General features: G+C 38.1%; 1 protein-coding gene across 6 annotated transcripts in view; it reads right to left on the bottom strand.

Moving 5' to 3' along the window:
• The window catches only part of NBAS (NBAS subunit of NRZ tethering complex), a 383,144-nt gene that overhangs the window by 239,728 nt on the left and 121,535 nt on the right, over positions 1-21,881 (bottom strand). For all 6 annotated transcript variants that reach the window (XR_010599418.1, XM_005293091.5, XM_065587676.1 and 3 more), the window contains exons 30-32: positions 15,202-15,431; positions 5,207-5,319; positions 22-135 (exon numbers count right to left, since the gene is read on the bottom strand). Coding sequence is in view for 5 of the 6 variants with exons in the window: in XM_005293091.5 (XP_005293148.2) it covers positions 22-135; positions 5,207-5,319; positions 15,202-15,431 (457 nt within the window). In the remaining variant the exon portion in view is untranslated. The remainder of the gene's footprint in view (positions 1-21; positions 136-5,206; positions 5,320-15,201; positions 15,432-21,881) is intronic.

Raw genomic sequence — 21,881 nt, 5'->3', positions numbered from 1 at the left:
TTAACATTTACAACAGTTTACCTGCAACTCTCAGTAAATCTGCAAGTCCCAGGAGCTTGGCAGACTGTTTGTAGTTTGTGGGCAACTGAGCAATACAGTCCTTGATGAGGCTGAGTCGATCAGAACATAAACGCACTGTTTAAAAGAAAATACAATATGTTAAAGGGAGATTATATGCACAAACTTTCTCTAATTTATATGTATAACTTTTTTTTAAATGCAGGCACACTTACTCACGCTGCATAAACAAAACACCCCGTTTTCTAAGGTAGTATAATTATTTGTTTTAATTTAATGAGGACTATCTGTGCAGAAGGTCCTTCACAAACACATAAAATACATCTCCCCTGTCCTGAAAAACTTGCAATTTACATTAGGACTTCAGAGGCACATTTTAACAGGAATCGCAAACAATTACTACATTGCATATTTTAATGCTGATAGTCTATAAAGTGTTTAACACAATGAAATTTTATAGTTTATATAAAACTATACACTGTAATATAAAACTAAAATTTATATTTTTATAGCAGTATTGACCTTCAAAATTGTTTTGAGCAAGCTTCCCACTCTAAAAAATGCGTCTGTTTCATATTACTGGACAAGCTATGAAGAGAACATACAGAGTACTAGCCATCAAACCTCCCTACTTAATTCTAAATTAAATGAGCAGGAAATTAATATATGCAGGGAAAAAAATCAATATTAGCATATTATATTTATATTAGAAAAATCTCCATCAGCAGACATATCAATAAGAACAACATAAAAGCAGCCATGTATTGCAAATTTCATAAGTGGCCTCTGGAAATCAAATGGTAAACTTCTAAAAGTCAAGCAGAGTAAAGATTTAAGACAAGAAACATAACAAAAGTACAGATTTTTTTTGTAGGTTCTGTAACACAACACATTAGTGGGCACCATTAAAATCTTTGCATTTACTGATTGCACCAGTTAAATTTGTCAGAGTATTTCTCATTCTAATTAAAAGTAATACCACACACCAAGCCAATATTGCAGTTTCATAAATATCAAAGATGGGGACTTTCAGATGTATTCAGTATTGGCCTAACTTTGGAGTTCTACCACTTACTTAAGTGCAATTTGGTCAACGCTGACTATTTTGGTAAAATCACACCCCAAGATTTTAATTGAACTGCCTATACACCAGTACAAATTGTAACTAACTCAACTTGCATTAAAATATTACACTGACATAACGGAACAGAATTTAGCCCAGAACTTAGAGGTAAAAACTAATGGATTTATGGGCCTGAATAGGCAATAATTTACACCAGTTCTACACTGGTGTAACCCTACTCACTTCAATAATTAGCCTTGATGTACAACAGTATAACTGAAAGAAGGATCGCATCCTTAATCTAAATGGAACTACCAAATAAAGTTTAAAAAGATACAAGGAGTCCCATTTTAAGATTGAAACACAGTAAACAGCACCCCTTCAGAGTAAAAAAAAATATATATATATAAAATTAAGAACTTAATGTTTGAACTTGGCCCTCTACCCTAAAAGTGTAAAAAAGTTTTTAAGCAATTTTCACATACAATATTTAAAAGTCCTAAAAGCTTTATAATCATGTCATTAATTTTTAAAGCCATTAATTCAGAAGGGCAATTTTGTTTCTCATACAAATACATTCAACAAGGTAATTTTTATGTTTTATGTATATAGCAGGGACTCAAGAGCTGAACACAAGACTGCATTTGTAAAATATGTTAGTCTTCTTGAGACTGAGAAGATAAAAAACAAGGGTGAATTGTATAGCTCGTTAAAGTGAACGACTGTTAATACTGGCCAGATCAGCACAAGAGTCAAGGCAGGAACTTTGGAAGCTCTCAATCCTCCTCTCGGTGGCTCTCAATCCTTACTGCACAGTCATATTCAAATAATGTAGAAATGGATTCATTAAAGGAGAAGGGAGAACAGACGAGGACCCCAATCCTACTTCTTGTTGGCAGGGAAGGAAGACAGGAGGGATTTTTTTTTCTTCTTCTTTAAAGCAAACTCATCTGGAGTATTGTGTTCAGTTTTGGGCCCACCACTACAGAAAATATGTGGACAAATTGGAGAGAATCCAGCGGAAGGCAAAGAAAATGATTAGGGGGCTGGGGCACATGACTTATGAGGAGAGGTTGAGGGAACTGGGCTTATTTAGTCTGCAGAAGAGAAGAATGAGGGGGGATTTGATAGCAGCCTTCAAGTACCTGGGATTGGTCCTGCTTTGAGCAGGGGGTTGGACTAGATGACCTCCTGAGGTCCCTTCCAACCCTGATATTATATGATTCTATACCTGAAGGGGGGGTGTCCAAAGAATCATAGAAGATTAGGGTTGGAAGAGACCTCAGGAGGTCAAAGAGGATGGAGCTAGACTGTTCTCAGTGGTGACAGATGACAGAACAAGGAGCAATGTTCTCAAGTTGCAGTGGGGGAGGTCTAGGTTGGATATTAGGAAACACTATTTCAATAGGAGGTTGGTGAAGCACTGGAATGGGTTACCTAGGGAGGTGGTGTAATCTTCATCCTTAGAGGTTTTTAAGGCCCGGCTTGACAAAGCCCTGGCTGGGATGATTTAGTTGGAGTTGCTTTGAGCAGGAGGGTGGACTAGATGACCTCCTGAGGTCTCTTCCAATCGTAATCTTCTATGATTCTGTGATTCATAAGATGCACTCAGCTACTACAACAATAGGTGGTGGATGAATATTCTAACAAAGGACAGGTGGGATTAAAAAAAAACACACACACACTTTTATTTGGTCCAAATTTGTGGTACAGCCGGATGGATGGATAATCAAACTAAATAATGTCTTAAAGTTAGCATTTTAGATCCACAACAAGGATATCTGTAAATGTTTTTAAACATTTGAACCACCCTCCAGGGAAGGTAGGCTGGAAAGAGTGTTTCTTGGCACACAATGATAGAATGCTGTTCAGGCAGCTTCTACACTACAAAATCATTTACTACTTCTGCTCCCAGTATATTTCCTTTGGGATACCTTTAATAGAGCCTTGCAAAATTCTACTAGCTCACATACCCCAGTATTTAAAAAACAAAACAAAACAAAATAATAAAAAAATCAGGCAACTAATATTTTTTAAGCTGGGATGGTAAAGTATCATGAGTATTTTGCAAGCTAGTATTAAACGCAGGGTCTTGCATTTAAGATAGACTTTTTTCAATCAATGGCATCATGCAACACTAAAAATCTCCTGTCAAACTCTTGAAGGGCTAAGATGGTCCCAAATGTGACCTTTGGGGACTTGATCAATTTAGTTAGGTTTCATTAGTTCAAGGTCATCTAAACTCAGTTTAAAGAGTATGGGCAAGCAAAGGTGGACATGAATGATTAGTGGGAACAGAAGACAAAGACTGAGAAAGGTATTAAAAGAAAAGAAGATGTAACAAAAGCTAGAGAAAAACAAACTGAAAGAGATGATTGGGAAACTAATAATGAAAACATGGAAAAGAAACTAAACTAAAAGAGGCACAGCGGAAAAAGAAAAAAAGAGGTGAAAAATTAAAGAAATCTTTATGGATGAAAGCAGAGTCAGGAGCCATTGTCTCAAGAAGATATGGAGAGAGGAAATGAAATTTGGTAAGATTATTTGAGGAGGAAGATGACATCCAGAAGTACAGATATGATCAACTATTTTAATATATATAAAATATACTGCAAGACTCATACACATTTTGGCAATTAACTAGAGATGACTGTTCAGTTGGGACGGGGGAACACAAGACCCGGAGTTAATATAAAAAAAAAAAAGCCAAGGTAATGAAATTAAAAGACAAAACGGTATAAGTAAAATAACTCTAAAGGTTAGGCTCATAGCCACAGAGAAATTCTGAGAAAGGTTGTGAGAGCATACTAACATCCTACTGAGCAAGATGATACTGCACAGGATTGGGAGGGAAAGGAGGAGGGAGAGAGAGGTGGGTGGGTGGGTGGGTGTTCCTCTCTCCACTGTTCTGAGAGGTTCTGATAAAGTGTACTGCAATTCCCAAGCACAGAGTACACTAAGAATGTAAACCCACAACTTTAATTCTTTCCTTCCTTTTATGCACTAAATACTGTCTCACTCTTAATGCTATTTTAATGTCATCTTTAAAATATTTCAATTACTGTACGATAACATCTAGCTTGGATAAACTTCTTGCAGCTGTATGAAAACTTTAATTTTTATTCCTTTACTAGATTAATTTATCCGAAAGATTTTGAAGAGAGAAGGATAAAGCAGTATCATTAAAAATGACAGGCTTCATTTCACATACAGTAATTATGGCAAATTGGATATGTTACAGGTGATATTAAAACTATATTCCAATACAATTTTTTTAAATTACTCTGTTTTAGTAAGTGAAATAGGCATAAGAGAACTGTGCATATCACTGAAAGGTCATTTATAATCTGAACGAAATAAATAAATTCACCTTGAAGAAGAATAATTCAACTGCAGAATACAGAAATGTTTAGCAACTAGCCTTTTTATCCTTCAACCCTGTGCCATAGGAAGTTCTTATGCTTTTCCTATGGAAACATATCCGTTTCATTTAGCTTTTAAAAAAATATTTGCAATGGAAAAACAAAAGCAAACTCCACACCACTTTAAAAAAAATGGGAAACACAAAAAAACTATTTACAATTTTAAATCAAGAGTTCTTCAAAGGAAATCTACTGCAAATGTTGACCTTGACTGTCAATTTGTTTTATAGGAATATATGAAACCATACAGCAATCTGCTTAAGAAAGAAAATTATTCTTTTTTCAACAGCAACTCCCTGCAGAATAAGAAAAAAAAAAAAAAGACTCTCTCAAAGGTTGTTTTCGAGGTAATTAATGTTGTATGAATATTCTGGGCATCATTTCAGAGGTGTACTTTCCACTGCAGTCAGTGGAATGATGATCAAGCCCCTCACTTTTTCAAAATAGTTTCATGAAAACAGATTACATTTAAACAGTGTCTTTCCCTCTCAAAGGATTCCCAAAGTGCTTTTACAAACTGAAAGCATATTAAGACTCTTACGCAGCAAAGCACTTATGCACAAGAGTAAAATATATGTACATATGGAGTCTTATTAACTTCACTGGGATTACTCATGTTAAAGATATGCACAATTTCAGCTAATGAACTGTAGGTCATGTTCCACCAAGCAATTATGTAAGGGACATAAGTAATACATTGTACCTTGTAATGGCAAGATTGTCAGACCAAATTCTTCAAGATAGCTAAGAGCACGAATGAGATCTAGCTCCTCTTGGATAGCACTGGGGCAGTCAACAATAAGTTGTAAACAGCACCTAAATAAACAGAAAAAGAACATTACAAACTTTTGTAAAAAATTCAGACAAGTTACTTTTTATTATATATATATAAACTTTCTATATTTGACAGAAAAGTCAAGTGCAATACAACAGTGATTTATTATACTTTTGGATTGTCAAACTTTTAACAGAAACTGCATCATGTGACAAAGAGTTTTACATGATTTCACCGTTAGCTGACTAATGGTCTGTGACACCCAGAAGCACATACTAGTTACCAAATATCTTAGCTGGGTGACCCGTGATACTAATGACCTAAATTAAGACACTAAACACCTAAATTAGGAAAAAAAACCTTAGGACTTGAGCACATTGAATGAAACATAGACATTGAGACATTTAAATTTATTTAAACATTTAATGCAGTATTTAGGGGTACACTTCCGTGCACCGCTGCTGCTTTTAAGCTTTGCCAAAAATAGCACACAATGTCAAAAAGCTTGAGGAAAAATTACACAAACACAACCCTTCCAGGGACTCCAGAAAGTTAATCTAGCAATGTTCTGTGTTTAAAAAAAAAAAAAAAAAACCTGAATAATCAGAAATGATAGATTAAAATTGCTGACATTATACCAAGTACGAATAAGTGTTTAATGCATGACTACATACTATTTCTCAAGTAGTAAAATGCATCAAAAATTATTATCGTCTTTAAAACCTTTCATCTTATATTGTGCACAGTGAAGGAGGCATCAAGAACCTGTGTATTCTATCACATGCTTATGCAATTTGCCATGTGGACATCTTCATATATATGGAATATTTGGTAATATCATCTGAGAGGGAAAGAAGATATCGAGTTAAAAGGATGCAATTGTGATAGAAGTGAGCTAGCTTTGTTAATAACTGAAGAGTCAGATTTTCAAGAAGATTCAGCACATACAAGTGGGCCTAGATTTTCTGAAGTGCTTGCCACCCTTTAGCTCCCTCTGTTCTCAAAGAGAGCTGGGCACTTTTGAAAATTTTACCTCCTTATTTAGGTGCCTAATAGGAGCTGTTGTGTGTTGAACACTTCTGAAAATCTGGTCCAAGTCACATGTTTGTGTCCACCTATGTAACTATTCAGAATACAAGCATAACCATTTAGAATTGAATTGGAAAAAACCCTTTCAATTGTGACTTAGATCTACAGTAAAGAGTTAAGTCGACCCAGCTGCATCGCTCAAGTATGTGAAAAATCCATACCCCTGAGCAACGTAGTTACTAACTCCAGTGTAGACAGTGCTAGGTCAACAGAAGAATTCTTCCATTGACCTAGCTACTGCCTCTTGGGGAGATGGATGAACGACAGTGACAGGAGAACCCTCCCATCTAAAGTGCTACAGTGATGTGGATGTGCCGCTGTAGCAGTTAAAGTATAGCCATAGCTAAGTCTGATCATCATTACTACTTTCTGAGGAGGAAAATACTGCTTAAAAATCCATGACTAGTTAGCATGGGGAACAGTCACTGTTATACACACATAGCAGGTTTAATCTGCAACATTCTGCCCTCTCTACAGGCACATAAATCCCCATTGAGGAGATTTTAATAATTAGATACAGCATGTGCATTTAGATTACTGAATGCATATGTAAATGACAAATGTTTATATATATGTTTTAGTGTGAATCCATCAATATTTCTGCAGTGTATCTAGTAACCTTGGTATCTCAGAAATGTGACAAGCAATCAATCGATTTTAAGAATGCACCAGTCTGATCATTATGGTGTGGGGTGCAAAAGTCAGCACAAAGCCTATGGTTCAATTTAAAGTCTTCAAAATAGACAGACATGGGCCCTGCCCCAAAGCGTTTATAATCGAATACAAAGTTCAATATTAATGTGGTCAAAGGGGGGGGGAGGGGCAGCTAACTCAATATTACGCAGGCTAGGCACTGCACAATTTGATGGCTCCCAACTATTCCAAGTCATTGTCTAGTAAATAAAATCTGATGTCTTCAACTGCTACACAATTTAGCCATAGTTGCTGAGCTGTTTCATGTAAGGGACACAACCAAAGTGGGTCTGGAGGAGGGATTTGAAGAAGGAGGGCAATGGCCTTAAGGATTAAATCAAGGCATATACTCCATGTATACAGTGCTGAAGAAAGTGGAGAGATCTTAGTGGGACAAACAGACAAAATAGATGCTCAAGGCTCACATTACTGAAGGGAATCAATGTATCTTCTATGAAATGTCTCCTCTGCATGCTTTTTTAGTTTTAAATAATCCAAATTTATACAAAAATCTATATTTACGATCAAAGTATGGCTGCAAACATAGAAGTATAATTGCCCTCAAATAGGTGAATATGAACACAACCAAAGCTAAATTAACATAAACCAAAACATCTGGCAGTCTTCACCCCACATGTAGAAGTTCACCTCCTCGCTCACATGGGTAACAGAAAAAATCTGTATGGGATTGGAGAGAGCGCCTCACACATACTAAAATGTAGAGACAATGCCTCCCCCTAGAAGTCCTTCCCTAGAATGCCATCAGCGGTCTCTGATTGGGTTAGGAAAAGAAAGAGAGAGAAGCATACCCGTAGGCCCACTCTTTGTTGTGGTTATTTGACTGTACTTGTATATAAAGACCAGACAAGATTCTGGGTTTTATGCCATATTTGAGAATTTAACTTCTAAGTTAGTCTGAATGAACATCAGTCTACCACTTCTAAAATAGAAAAAAGGTGGGTTGGGGAATCAGAACTGCATTTTCAGTCACTTTTACCACTTTTTTCCAGTTCAGTCATGGAGAAACCCAATTAGTTAGCGGTGGCCCTAATTATTCATGAGAATAAATGCATGGTTTGCCGAGCTATACAGTTCAGTAATAGCAAATGTTCCACTAAAAAGAATAAAACTTCTTAATATCAAGAAAGTGAATCAGTTATTAACTGTTCAACTGTAGCACCTGAATTATGCAATTAGAAGTTAGTTTTTGCAGAGATCTCCAAAAAACGATAAGGAACACAAAGAATTATTTTTATAGGCCAACATGAATTCTGTGCCTTTGAAAAAAAACTAACTTATTTAATATTTTTCCTCAATTTGATTTATCCACTCAGATGTAATTAAGTAAAAAAAAAAAAGTTTTGTTGATTCTATCTTATGGAGGAAGAAGGAAATTAGTTTGAATTAATGTATACTTACATAATAACTTAAATGAAATAGAAAATTCTTAAATAATAAGGAAACACCAGATAAATGAAGTCATTTTTATATAAAATTAATATTCAGGATAAGCCAAGCCATAAACCATAGTTGGGGTTGGTCCTGGTTTGTGCAGGGAGTTGGACCAGATGACCTCCTGAGGTCTTCCAACCCTAATCTTTAATGATTCTATTATTTGTTTTCAAAGTAGGAAACATCAGGTTCCTATACCTATCTACATGTACGTCATAGATGAGAACCATTAAAACACTTTTATATTTAACATTTCAGTGAAATAATCTCCCACGTTAGATATAATTATCTTGTGATGAAGGGGACATCTCTATTTCTTTGAGAGAAAAAAAATTGTTCCTAAAAAGAAAGGGATGAAGTGCAGTGAGGCAGCTCCATTGAAAAAAGGGAAATAAAGAAGGAAAGAAAAGGAAATGGGATTGAAATACTGAAGAGAAAATTATTACTTGTTATTTGCATTGTGGTAGAATCCAGACGATCAGGGCTCCACTGTGCTAGGTGCTTTACCACTACAGAACAAAGAGATGGATCCCACCACAAAGAGTTTACAGATACGAGACCAGAGAGAGACATATGGACAGGAGGAGTACAAGGAAACAATGAGAGAATGTCGATCAGGATGATAAGCAGCAGTTATGGCTACTTGACCAAAACAAAACAGGTATATGCACTTTTATATCCTCTGTTTAAGACTCTCACAGCACTTTCCAAAAATTACTGAGATAAACCTCAGAACACCCAATAGTAGAGGTTGGATAACTACTCCCCCTTTATAGATCAGAAACTGAAGCACAGAATGTAATGAGAGCCTGGACTTGACTCACAGCTATCTTGTGTATGGACTTAGCATAACCAGCAGCCACCATAAGTTGAAAACAAAAAACTATAGAGTCAGGAGAATTCACCTTGACGTAGGCAGATAGTAATGGTGCAGCTGATACTTTTCTAACAGGGATAGATATATATTCACAAAGTCCTGAGAATAGGGAGCGAATGGACAAGCTAACCTTGAGTTTCTGTAGCTTCTTCCTGATAATAAAAAATAGGAGGTTTTGCTGTTGCAAGTGTATCCCACTAATGAGGCGTAAAGATACGTAGTTCTTGAGAAGTTATTACTAACTGTGAAAAATACAAAAGCTAATGAGTAGGTGGTCTTAAGCATGTAGAGCTCTGTATAGTTAGTGGGTTTTTTTGCATAACTACAATTTAAGTAAAATAACTGGTTAAGGCATAGATAAAAGAAATCCTCATTTTAACTATATAATGAGGGTCAGAGAACAAGCTCATTGGAACTTAACTCTGGGATACAGCTCAAGACCAAAGTTGCTAGGATTTTTTAACCCCTGCATGACTAGGTTGTGTAGAAGCTGGAGCCACGGAGAAGATCGGATCCTGATTGGCCATTGGGAGACTCTGTCTGCTTTATTGGGAGAGTTGAACATTAGATGCTTGGCATGTGTATTCTGTTGATTGTTAATTGCTAATCAATACATGTACATGTTTAAGAATATCTACCGTGTGACAAAGGCTCTGTCACTGGGACAAGGTCCCGTTAGCCCACAGAGGGCCACTGGTCCCTGGGATGGGGTTGGGAGCTCCAAATTGTGCAGGTAACATGGAGAGGACAAGTGACTTGGTCACATAGGAACTGCAAGATGCTGAAAATAGGCCTAATTTTAAGCACAAGTTGTGTTTTTTGTTATTTGGGTTTTGTTTTGTTTTTTACATTTTTAAATGTATGTTGATGTGACTGAAACTGAAGTAATTATTCTGGTTATTTGTATTATTCTGATTATGATTATTATAACAGCATCTAAAGGTCAGGGTCCATTTGTGCTGGGCACTGCACAAACAAAGAGGTTTCCATTTCCCCTCACACCAGAAACATAAATTTGACCAGATCAATAAATGAAATACCCTGGTTGAGTTCTGTCTGGATATCAAATTGTATCAGAAGTTAATGGACAATCTATACTGAACTACACTTCTTTTCTGATGGCCAGGGTGTTAGCTGTAGGTGTTTCAGGTCCGGATGAAAGATGCATCCCCCAGCTTTAAGAGATCAGGTATATTCTTCAGGTGCAATGTGAAGTCCTTAGATACCTAGTAAGTCCATTGGAAGACTAGGATGACTTCAACTTTCCCTTTTTGTATCCTTTAGGTGAACTGTCTTGAAAGGCAACAGATTCTTCACTGTCCAGGACATTTTTTTCCATCGTAACGGAGAAGCTTTGACGTCTTGCTATTCCTTAATTTTGGAATGGATATAAACACTCATGCCTCAATCATAAGCCAACCTCTAATGGGAGGTAGGAAGAGACTTCCTCTGTGAGTATCATAATAACCCACTACATGGTTTCTTGAACCTTCTATTGAAGCAGCTGGTACCAGTCACTATCACAGACAGGATACCAGAGATGATGGAGCACTGGTCCAATTTGATGTGGCTTTTTAAAGATTAACACGTTTATGAGGGTTGAAATGAACTAAAGAATGTGTACCATAAGATTTTAGAAAATTTGTGTTCCATATATACTTGTATGCAAAAGTCTAGAGCGACCTTTTTTGTCTTGCAGCATGTTGTTTGTGCTTACCTGCCCAGAAAGGGGCATTTGGATGTGATCTCAGAATGATGCCTAATTTTGCATTACGTCAAGTGCATGGTTCTATGTCTTCAGAAGGAATTTCAGGAGGTGCATTTTGAGAAACCCACTCAGTGAATGAAGCTGTGATACCTCTAACATTAGCAATTCTAGCCATTGGATGACTCCTCAGGAAATGACTGATGTAATCAAGTTCTGAATCTCTACAATATTTTCCACTGTGGTAAAATTATGGCCAGAGCCATGTCTGTTTTGATCTCTGGGTGAGCAATTCTCTGCACTGGGATCAAAAACTCTTGATTTTGAGGAATTGGTAGCCATGAATCCTTTCCAGCAGCTGTTCATTTAAGAACTAGTCTGTTTCTCTGGATGGGATACTAACTGGAATGTTGTCTCTGAATGGGAATAAGTGTACAACATGCAACCTGTGTCTTGCTGTGACTACCACAAGCCATTCAAGATTCTGGGAGCAGAGGGTGAACCAGAAGGAAGACTCTTGCACAGGAGTTGTGTGCTCTTATACACAAAATGCTTTTTGTCTTTGTCATGCTAAGGCTTTTGTTGGGTTGGAGGAAAATGTATCTAGGTTTCTTTGGAAACTTGTGCTCCAGATTTTCCCTCTGCCAGGGTAATAGTCCCTTCTTTGGTACTCTTGGTTTCAGTAGCAATCAATGCATTGCTCTGCTGGCTTCAACAATAAGGGTGGGGTGCCTCTGCAATGTCAGCTACTAATTTCTCTAATGTTTCCCCTGACAGTTCTTCATTTGGAAGCACAAGATATCTGTTTAGGGTGAGTGATGACCATTCACAGGTATTACATGACTTCCTTTTAGCACCAACATAGAATCCATTGCTCATCACAAATCACATCAAGAATTTGACCAAGACAGAAGAACCTGAGACAGCTCATTCCAAGCAAGGATCATATCCCTAGATGATGATCCACTTGCCTGCCACTAAGTAAGCTTTCCTTACCAAATACATGAAAACCTTTTGGTTTGAATGGCTATAGGTGAGGCTTTTAAATTGTATGTGCAGTGTGTCACGAATCCTATGGTCTATGGGGTCATTTGGAAGGAGGTCCCCTTCTGAAGGCGCATCTGTCTTTCACTGGTGATCCTACAGCTGTACCAACCTCAGGCTCCCAAAATGTATGAAATTTCTTTCATTTTTATATAAACATTTTGGTTTAACATTTGGTTTAATTGGATGTCCTCATCTGGATATTATTATGCCCTCAAAGGAGGCATTAATAGGAAATACCTATCTAATAATTGTTGAAAGGGATAATACTGTATTAATATTAGTAATTTCCTTGCAAGCCACTGACATGCTGTCCTGTAAGAGTCCTGTCGGTTTTTGGTTTTGCTTTTGATGCATGTCTGATATTTCTTCCCTGGCTGTTTGTAGGGGAGAGGCACTACACTATACATCCTGGCATGGCAATCATGTAACAGAGGAGGGGTACTGGTACACATACCTTGACTGTGGAAGAAGCTTGTTAGTTGTCCCCAGGAGCCTAAAAAGCAGCCTACCCGTTGCCCCAGGCTGGCTAGCACCCACCTAAGTACTGCAGGAGTAACCCAGTACCACTCAGGATTTAACTGGATCCATCAGGATCAGTTTGAACATAGGAAGATATTTCTCATTTACCACCCAGTAATCCCATGATGGTGCAGCTTTGCGTAGAGTGGAATCCTCATGTGCCTCTGTTCTGGTCACAGACTGCCTGAAGTGCTCCTGAGGCTTTCATGTGGAGCCTGTGGAGGGGTGTGGAGAGAGAGAGAGAAACCTCCCCACCTTCCAGAGTCTGCGCCCCTTTCCATGGCACATCAAGGGGCTATGGCTGATGATCAAAATGCTCAATTCCCATTCTGCTGCTGCCTGAATTCTGAGCCTCTTTCCCTTGCAGAGCCAGTGTCCTGGATGGGCTCCACAAGCAGTAGGTTGCAGCATGAGGCAGGGATGCACAGGAGGAACAGGCTCTTCTGCATCCCCAGACATGCTGCTAGTGGGGGAGGGGCAGCATCCATGATACAGAGCACTGTGAGAGACTGTGTAGGAGAAAAGCCCCAGCAAGCACTTCCTCAGGGGGAGAAGGATTTTCACACCCCTTGTTCATTAACGATATTAATCTCTGCCTTGCAAAGGATACTTGCTTTTGCATCTTTGGGACTCAAGTCTCTGGGATTTATAAGACTTACCCCGGAATATCACGAAAATCCCCCAGTTCACAGTGGGAGGAATGGGAGCTTCTTTCCCCAGGGAGCAGAGGACCCACTTCAGTATCTGGGATGGGGGGGACTTTGGATCCTTTCAGGCTTTTTCCTCCTCTCGCCCAGCTCTGTTGCAGGACTTACCCCCTGAGCTAGCTGGATAGTTTCCTCCTCCTCCTTTCTCCCCATATACCCAGAAGCTCCTGATTGGGCTTTTCTGTGTTGGAGCCACAGTTCACTGGAGCAGGGTGGGGACCCGACATGTCAGTCCAACTCTGAGCCCTGTGGCCTGACAGTGCAAGGTCTGGCCATCTGCGAACAGGCAGGGTATTATTCCCCCTTCGTAGAGCCTGTAAGTGCAGCCTCACATAGAGAGCATGGCTTAGATGTTTGTGGGACAGCTCTTCCATGCCCTAGTGGGGTCAGAGGGATCTGGCAGAGGGGCGCTGCAACAGCAGATCCAGGTGGTTGAAACCACCATACTGCTGTTTACCCAATGGAGGGGAGGAGGAGGATCATAAGTTGCAACTGCACAAAAACGAATAAAAATAAAGTTTAAAATAAAATGGTCAAGAGAAATGAACTGCCACCTTGTTTCACTGCCAGAGGCAGAAAGGCTGGTAGGCTGAGGTGAAGGGCAGTGAGAGAGTGGAGCCTCCTGCAACAACATTGAACTGCCTCCAAATTCCATACGTGGGGAGGATTAGCCCATTAAGAATCAATGAGGTGAGAAGCTGTGCAACAGAAAGCAACTTATCCCAGCCAGACAGCCTCCTGTACTTTCACATCTTCAAAGCTGAATCAGAAGAAAGTACACACATCTTCATCTCATCCTGGAGAAACTCACATTAAAAAAAAAAATCCAAACTGTCACGGAGTGTGGGGGGGGACACAAGGCCCTGCACCCCCGACTTCCTGCGATTCACCATGACTCTCAGCCAGCCAGTAAAGCAGAAGGTTTATTTAGATGACAGGACTACAGTCGAAGACAGGTCTTGCAGGCACAGACAACAGAACCCCCCCCCCAAATTAGGTGCATCTTGGGGTCCCAGGGCACCACAGCCCCCCTTGGGAGGTCAGAGCCCTGTCTGGGCTCCCTTCATTACCAGCCAGCTCCTGAAACTCTCTCCTCAGACTTTGTTCAGTTTCCTGGGCAAAGGTGTCACCTGGCCTCTAACCCCTTCCTGGGTTCTCATGTTACACGCTCAGGTATTCTCCCTCAAGGCCAGTCTCCAATCCCCCAATGCAGACCATCCTAGCCACACTCCCCTGCATTCCCAGCCAACACTCCCCATTCAGCAAAGACCACATTAAACAAGAACAAAGACCAGTTCATCACACAAACATTTAATGGTATTGCATTATTCTTCTCCACAAACTCTCTCCATTACCATCTTACTTATGGCATCTCTTGTAATGCTAGATGTGACATAGGAATCCATGGTTCCAAGGGGTTGCAAAGGAAGTGGGGGCGGGCTCCTCAGAGAAACTGTGGTTACAGCGTTTTTATCCCCTACTTGCTTTGCACAAGGGGACAGAATGTAGAGGGGAATCTGGCCAAAGCTCTTTTTCAGTCAAATTCAACATCTACTACATTTAAAATAATAATAATAATTAATGGAGATATCCCATCTCCTAGAACTGGAAGGGAACTTGAAAGGTCATTGAGTACAGCCCCCTGCCTTCACTAGCAGGACCAAGTGCTGATTTTGCCCCAGATCCCGCAAGTGGCCCCCTCAAGGATTGAACTCACAGCCCTTGGTTTAGCAGGCCAATGCTCAAACCACTGAGCTATCCCTCACCCCCAAGGAATCAAAAGGTAAAGAATATTGAAGAGAGAGAGGGAGAGAGAGAATGTGTTTTACTATACCTGGCCAAATCCATGCAGCTATCAGTCAGACTGGTAGAAGAATTGAAGTATTCTCTGCCAGCAGCCAAAACCAGTTTGATGCTTTTCTCATAGCTAACTCTATACCGTGGTTTTCCTTTTGACGCAACACCAACTGGTGGATCCACTGACCAAACACTGCAATGCATCATTTCCCCAGCTAGGTGTATATTTTCTAGATGGCTTGAACACAGAAGGCTTTCTGTAAATATCTGCAAAGTAAGATGGGTAAATTTGTTATAGTAGCTTCAACCAAAAAAAAAAAAAGTGTATAGTTTTCTGTGGGACCAAGCCATCTGAACATAATGGCTCTTTGTAATATGTTGGGAGAAAATTAATTTAAGATGCATCTGAAAAATGATTCCAGGATTAATATTTGCATAAATAATTTTAAAAGTATTTTAACCACAAAAGCAGAATTAGGACAATTATCCCCATCTCTCTCTTTTTCTTTTTTAATTGCAGTACAAATTTAGTTCTGCTACCATAGTAATTGTTAACTTCAAAATAAAACCTTTAGTGAAACTCAACAAGATTAATTAAAAAAAAAATTCAAAAAAGATAGCATTTTGCAATTACAAAATATTATACATGCATTGACCCACACTAGAGGCAGAATTTTTGAGGTGATTATTTTTTATTTGTTTTTATAGATGGGGCTTAAAAACTAGAAGGATAAATTTCTATACCTTAATTAATATTTAATGAATATTTTATTAATAGTGTTGTGTATAGATAATATTTAGACATTTGTGTAACAATATGCACGCACATTTATAAACTAAAAAATCAAGCCTCAAAAAGGGCCACTTCTACCTCCTAATAAATTAATTATGTTTGCTGCAAATTTGAAATTGAATAAACACATGCTTTGGATGGAAATTAAAAACAAATAGTTTGCTGCTAAGCAATACCACAAAACCAACACCTAATACCATCAAGATATACATAAGTGCTTAATTTTACACACTGTAAGCAGTCCCATTGAAGTCCACTTGAAGTGTGTAAAGCTAAGCACGTGCTGAAGTCTGATCCCTGTGCTTTTGCTGTAGTTTTACTGACTCCTCCCTCATCATCTGCTCCTGAAGAAACATAACTAGGGGTCTAATTAAATTGTGGAGAAATCATACATTTTTCGCAGGTTGGTCATGGCATAAACAGCAAATTTCACGGATGTGTTCAGACAGTAAATATACAAGTATTGTACTGTACTACTATTAGGATTGTAAGCCTCCCTGGATAAGGGAGTCTGCTAAATCAGGGGTTCTTTTTTTTGCTGGGACCCCCTCTCAAAATATCGCAGGCTATTACGACACACACACACCCAATACCATGCCACCCTGATTTCTGTGCTGCTACTAACATGAGCGCAGCCTTCAGAGATGGGTGCCCAGCCAGCAGCCACCACTCTCCAGCCACCCAGTTCTGAAGGCAGCACAGAAGGATTTCACGGGGAGAGGAGATTTCACAGGGAGAGGAGATTTCATAATCCGTGAATTTGGTAGGGCTCTAAACATAACACATTTAGGTTCATAATGAACATCAGAATAATATTAAAATTCCCAGTGTGTTTTATATTTTTTTAATTTTAAATCAAGACTAGTCTTCAAAATATGAAAGTATAAATGTTAATATATCAAGATATTTGCCATGAAACTTTTAACTGTTTTAGCCTTAGGCCAAAAAGCTGTGATTACTTAAAATGTACTTAAAAATGCATAAATTCTCTTTAAGAATAACTCAAAATCGGTGAATCATATTTTTTCCACAACATAAAAGGCCAATACAATCCTAATTAACAAGAACAAAAAAATATATTTTAATACTAGATATTATAACTTTGCATCAATCAAAAAGTATTTAATTCCATAACAAACAAATAGAAATATTTCTGACTTAGGAAGATTTTTTTTCTTTGCCCCAAAATTTATATCATTAATTTTAAAACAGTGCATCTGTAAACATCATTTGTATTTGTAGACACTCTCATACTATGGTTATGATCACAACAGAAATTTTTTTTAAATAAAATATAGTTTATTTTATTCTTTCAAATGTCAGGACAGAGTGAGCTCTACTGGAAGCACACATAAGACTATAGAGAGACCCAGAGGCACCTCACCCTCATGACAACAGGTTGCAACATTCTTACATATGCCATGCTCTCATGCAAGTCAAACAATTTGCGTGGGAGATAACTTGTGAGATAACCATATCCAAAGTTCTGTGTCTCATTCCTACACCTAAAACCATTCAGTAGGGCACAGCACATATGCATATTCAAAATTGGTGTCCATGTGGTTCAATGGGTCTTTTGAGTTGTCTCTCTATTCAGCTTATATTAAGACATCAAACGGAACAGTTTCTTCTTTTCTCTCATAGCAAAAAGCACAATGAGATGTTCAACAAATAAATAAGAAATAATACTTTGGATTCCATGACACCTTCCATTCAAGAATAAAAAAAAAACCTTTATATTTCAGAAATGATTATTTCAGTTTCACTTCATGAAATGTAGATGGCATCTAATGGATAGGCATACCAGACACAAAAGTATTAAGTTCTGTGTCCAAGGTCACATAGGAAATCTATGGCATTATTTTTCTTCCTTTGGTGGTCTAATGGTTTAGTGTTCTTAAAAGTACCAAACCATTTGAATGTGGCAGCAGCTTTACAACTTACCATGCAATATATCTCAAGGGAAAGCCGAAACATAGGCAGAGAGTAGCTACCATAAGGCTGGCAATAAACCATTTTAATAAGAATATCTGACCAGTAAACAATTCTAGTATGTATGTGTAACCTCCTTGAACACAGAAATCTGTAGATAATGATCTAAGGCAAAAAATGTCTGTATTTGTTGATTTATCAATAAGAGAGTAGACCAAAATGCAGATTATATAAGAACAGCCGTATTGGGTCAGACCAAAGGTCCATCTAGCCTAGTATCCTGTCTACCAACAGCGGCCAACACCAGGTGCCCCAGAGGGAGTGAACCTAACAGGAAATGATCACATGATCTCTCTCCTGCCATCCATCTCCACCCTCTGACAAACAGAGGCTAGGGACACCATTCCTTACTCATCCTGGCTAATAGCCATTAATGGACTTAACCTCCATGAATTTATCCAGTTCTTTTTTAAACCCTGTTATAGTCCTAACCTTCACAACCTCCTCAGGCAAGGAGTTCCACAAGTTGACTGTGCGCTGTGTGAAGAAGAACTTCCTTTTATTTGTTTTAAACCTGCTGCCCATTAATTTCATTTGGTGGCCCTAGATTCTTGTATTATGAGAATAAGTAAATAACTTTTCCTTATCTACTTTCTCCACATCACTCATGATTTTATATAACTCTATCATATCCCCCCTTAGCCTCCTCTTTTCCAAGCTGAAAAGTCCTAGCCTCTTTAATCTCTCCTCATATGGAACCCGTTCCAAACCCCTTATCATTTTAGTTGCCTTTCTCTGAACCTTTTCTAGTGCCAGTATATCTTTTTTGAGATGAGGAGACCACATCTGTACGCAGTATTCAAGATGTGGGCGTACCATCAATTTATATAAGGGCAATAATATATTCTCTGTCTTATTCCCTATCCCCTTTTTAATGATTCCTAACATCCTGTTTGCTTTTTTGACTGCCTCTGCACACTTTGTGGACGTCTTCAGAGAACTATCCACGATGACTCCAAGAGCTTTTTCCTGATTTGTTGTAGCTAACTTAGCCCCCATCATATTGTATGTATAGTTGGGGTTATTTTTCCAATGTGCATTACTTTACATTTATCTACATGAAATTTCATTTGCCATTTTGTTGCCCAATCACTTAGTTTTGTGAGATCTTTTTGAAGTTCTTCACAGTCTGCTTTGGTCTTAACTATCTTGAGCAGTTTAGTATCATCTGCAAACTTTGCCTCCTCACTTTTTACCCCTTTCTCCAGACCATTTATGGTAAGTTAAATAGGATTGGTCCTAGGACTGACCCTTGGGGAACACCACTAATTACCTCTCTCCATTCTGAGAATTTACCATTTATTCCTGCCCTGTGTTCCCTGTCTTTTAACCAGTTCTCAATCCGTGAAAGGACCTTCCCTTTTAACCCATGACAACTTAATTTACGTAAGAGCCTTTGGTGAGGGACCTTGTCAAAGGTTTTCTGGAAATCTAAGTATACTATGTCCACTGGATTCCCCCCGTCCACATATTTGTTGACCTCTTCAAAGAACTCTAATAGATTAATAAGACATGATTTCCCTTTACAGAAACCATGTTGACTTTTGCCCAACAATTTGTCGTCTTCTATGTGTCTGACAATTTTATTCTTGTTTCAACTAATTTGCCCGGTACTGATGTTAGACTTACCGGTCTGTAATTGCAGGGATCACCTCTAGGGCCCTTTTTAAATATTGGCATTACATTAGCTATCTTCCAGTCATTGGGTACAGAAGCTGATTTAAAGGACAGGTTACAAACCAGAGTTAATAGTTCCACAACTTCACATTTGAGTTCTTTCAGAACTCTTGAGTGAATGCCATCTGGTCCTGGTAACTTGTTAATGTTAAGGTTATTGATTAATTCCAAAACCTCCTCTAGTGACACTTCAATCTGTGACAGTTCCTCAGATTTGTCACCTACAAAAGCTGGCTCAGGTTTGGGAATTTCCCTAACATCCTCAGCTGTGAAGACTGAAGCAAAGAATCCATTTAGTTTCTCCGCAATGACTTTGTCGTCTTTAACCACTCCTTTTGTATCTCAATCATCTAGGGGCTCCCACTCGTTGTTTAGCAGGCTTTCTGCTTCTGATGTACTTAAAAAACATTTTGTTATTACCTTTTGAGTTTTTGGCTAGCCATTCTTCAAACTCCTCTTTGGCTTTTCTTATTACATTTTTACACTTAACTTGGCAGTGTTTAAGCTCCTTTCTTATTTACCTCACTAGGATTTGACTTCCACGTTTTAAAAGATGCCTTTTTATCTCTCACAGCTTCTTTTACATGGTTGTTAAGCCATGGTGGCTCTTTTTTAGTTCTTTTACTGTGTTTTTTAATTTTGGGAACACATTTAAGTTGGGCCTCTATTATGGTGTCTTTAAAAAGCATCCATGCAGCTTGCAGGGATTTCACTTTAGTCACTGTACCTTTTAATTTCTGTTTAACTAACCCCCTCATTTTTGCATAGTTCCCCTTTTTGAAATTAAATTAAAAATAAATGAAGATTGTTGGATACGGGTCCCATTCTCCAAAAGGATTCCCGGAGGTTTTGTTTTAATCAAATAACACAACACACTTCACAACCGAGTCCCAACACACGTCCCAACGTTGATGCAGAAGCCACCTTACAGGCCTATTCTTTTTCTAATGCCATGCATGATTTTCAAACAAAAGATATTAATTTACCAGTTCTGAATGCTAATGGAAGACAGAAATACAGTAGAACTTCAAAGTTACAAACACTTGAGTTATGAACTGAACAGTCAACCACACACCTCATTTGGACCAGAAGTACATAATCAGGCAGGACCACAGACCAAAAAAAAAAAAAAAAACCAAATACAGTACAGTACTGTGTTAAACATAAACTACCCAAAAAAAAAAAAAAAAAAAAAAAGGAAAACAGCCTTTTCTTTTGCACAGTAAAGTTTCAAAGCTGTATTAAGTCAATGTTCAGTTGTAAAACTTTTGAAAGAACCATAACATTTTGTTCAGAGTTACGAACATTTCAGAGTTGCAAACAACCTCCATTCCTGAGGTGTTCATAACTCTGAGGTTCTACTGTATGTTCTAGTTGCAACAAAATATGCATACTTATCAGTCAAATGAATAGTCCAACTGTTTTAATTATCTAGTCCATTATTTCATGAAATGAGGAATGTCTTCTGACATACAGCGTTTTTCTTGACATGGCTTAAAAATGTATAACTGTAGAAAAAAGTGACATATTTCAATTTCTACTTTAAGTCCCATACACTTTTTTTTCTTTAATTCCTTCAAAACTGTTCAAATTTGTTTTCAGAACTTCTCCCAGAGCAGGAGAGACTGGCAGCTATATGCAATTAATTCTGTAAACTGTAATGAAAAAAAAACTGACACAAATATTAAACTTTCAAAAGATGTCAAGATTTCAAGATAAGTAAGCCTATGCACAGTGTAATCTAAATGCTGAACTGTAATGTATTAAAGTGAATATGCAAATAAACAGCACATATCAAAATAAATTCCACTTCAGCATAATAACAGTCCTTCACAAACCCTAATGACCAGCATGTCTTGGTTTATACATATGCAGATTATTTTCTGCCGAAATTGGATTTCACATTTCACTTTAAATCAAAGAGGAAAATATCTACACACAGTCCTGTATGTACTGTGGGTGACATTAAAACGCTTGGCTGAATACAAAGTTCATTTTTAATTAAAACGTAACATTTAACAAAAATATAATTTATCTTTAAATTACTTTTATGAGTAATCACTTGCCTAAACTTCTATTTATTAAGATATCTATGAATCAAAAACTATAGATCTTAGAACTCTTATATTCCTCAAGTAGTTCAGTCTTCTGATTTAAATAAATAGAAACTCATGCTGAGGGACTGACAGGAGACTACATGGACTGTTGATGAAATGCATCAAAGGAACCCCCTGACAGAAACTTCCACTACACTG

Source organism: Chrysemys picta, chromosome 3 (genome assembly GCF_011386835.1).
Source record: "Chrysemys picta bellii isolate R12L10 chromosome 3, ASM1138683v2, whole genome shotgun sequence".
NCBI lineage: Eukaryota > Metazoa > Chordata > Testudines > Emydidae > Chrysemys > Chrysemys picta.
The sequence above is the reverse complement of the archived record's forward strand: the minus strand, read 5'-3'. Positions and strand labels throughout refer to the sequence as shown.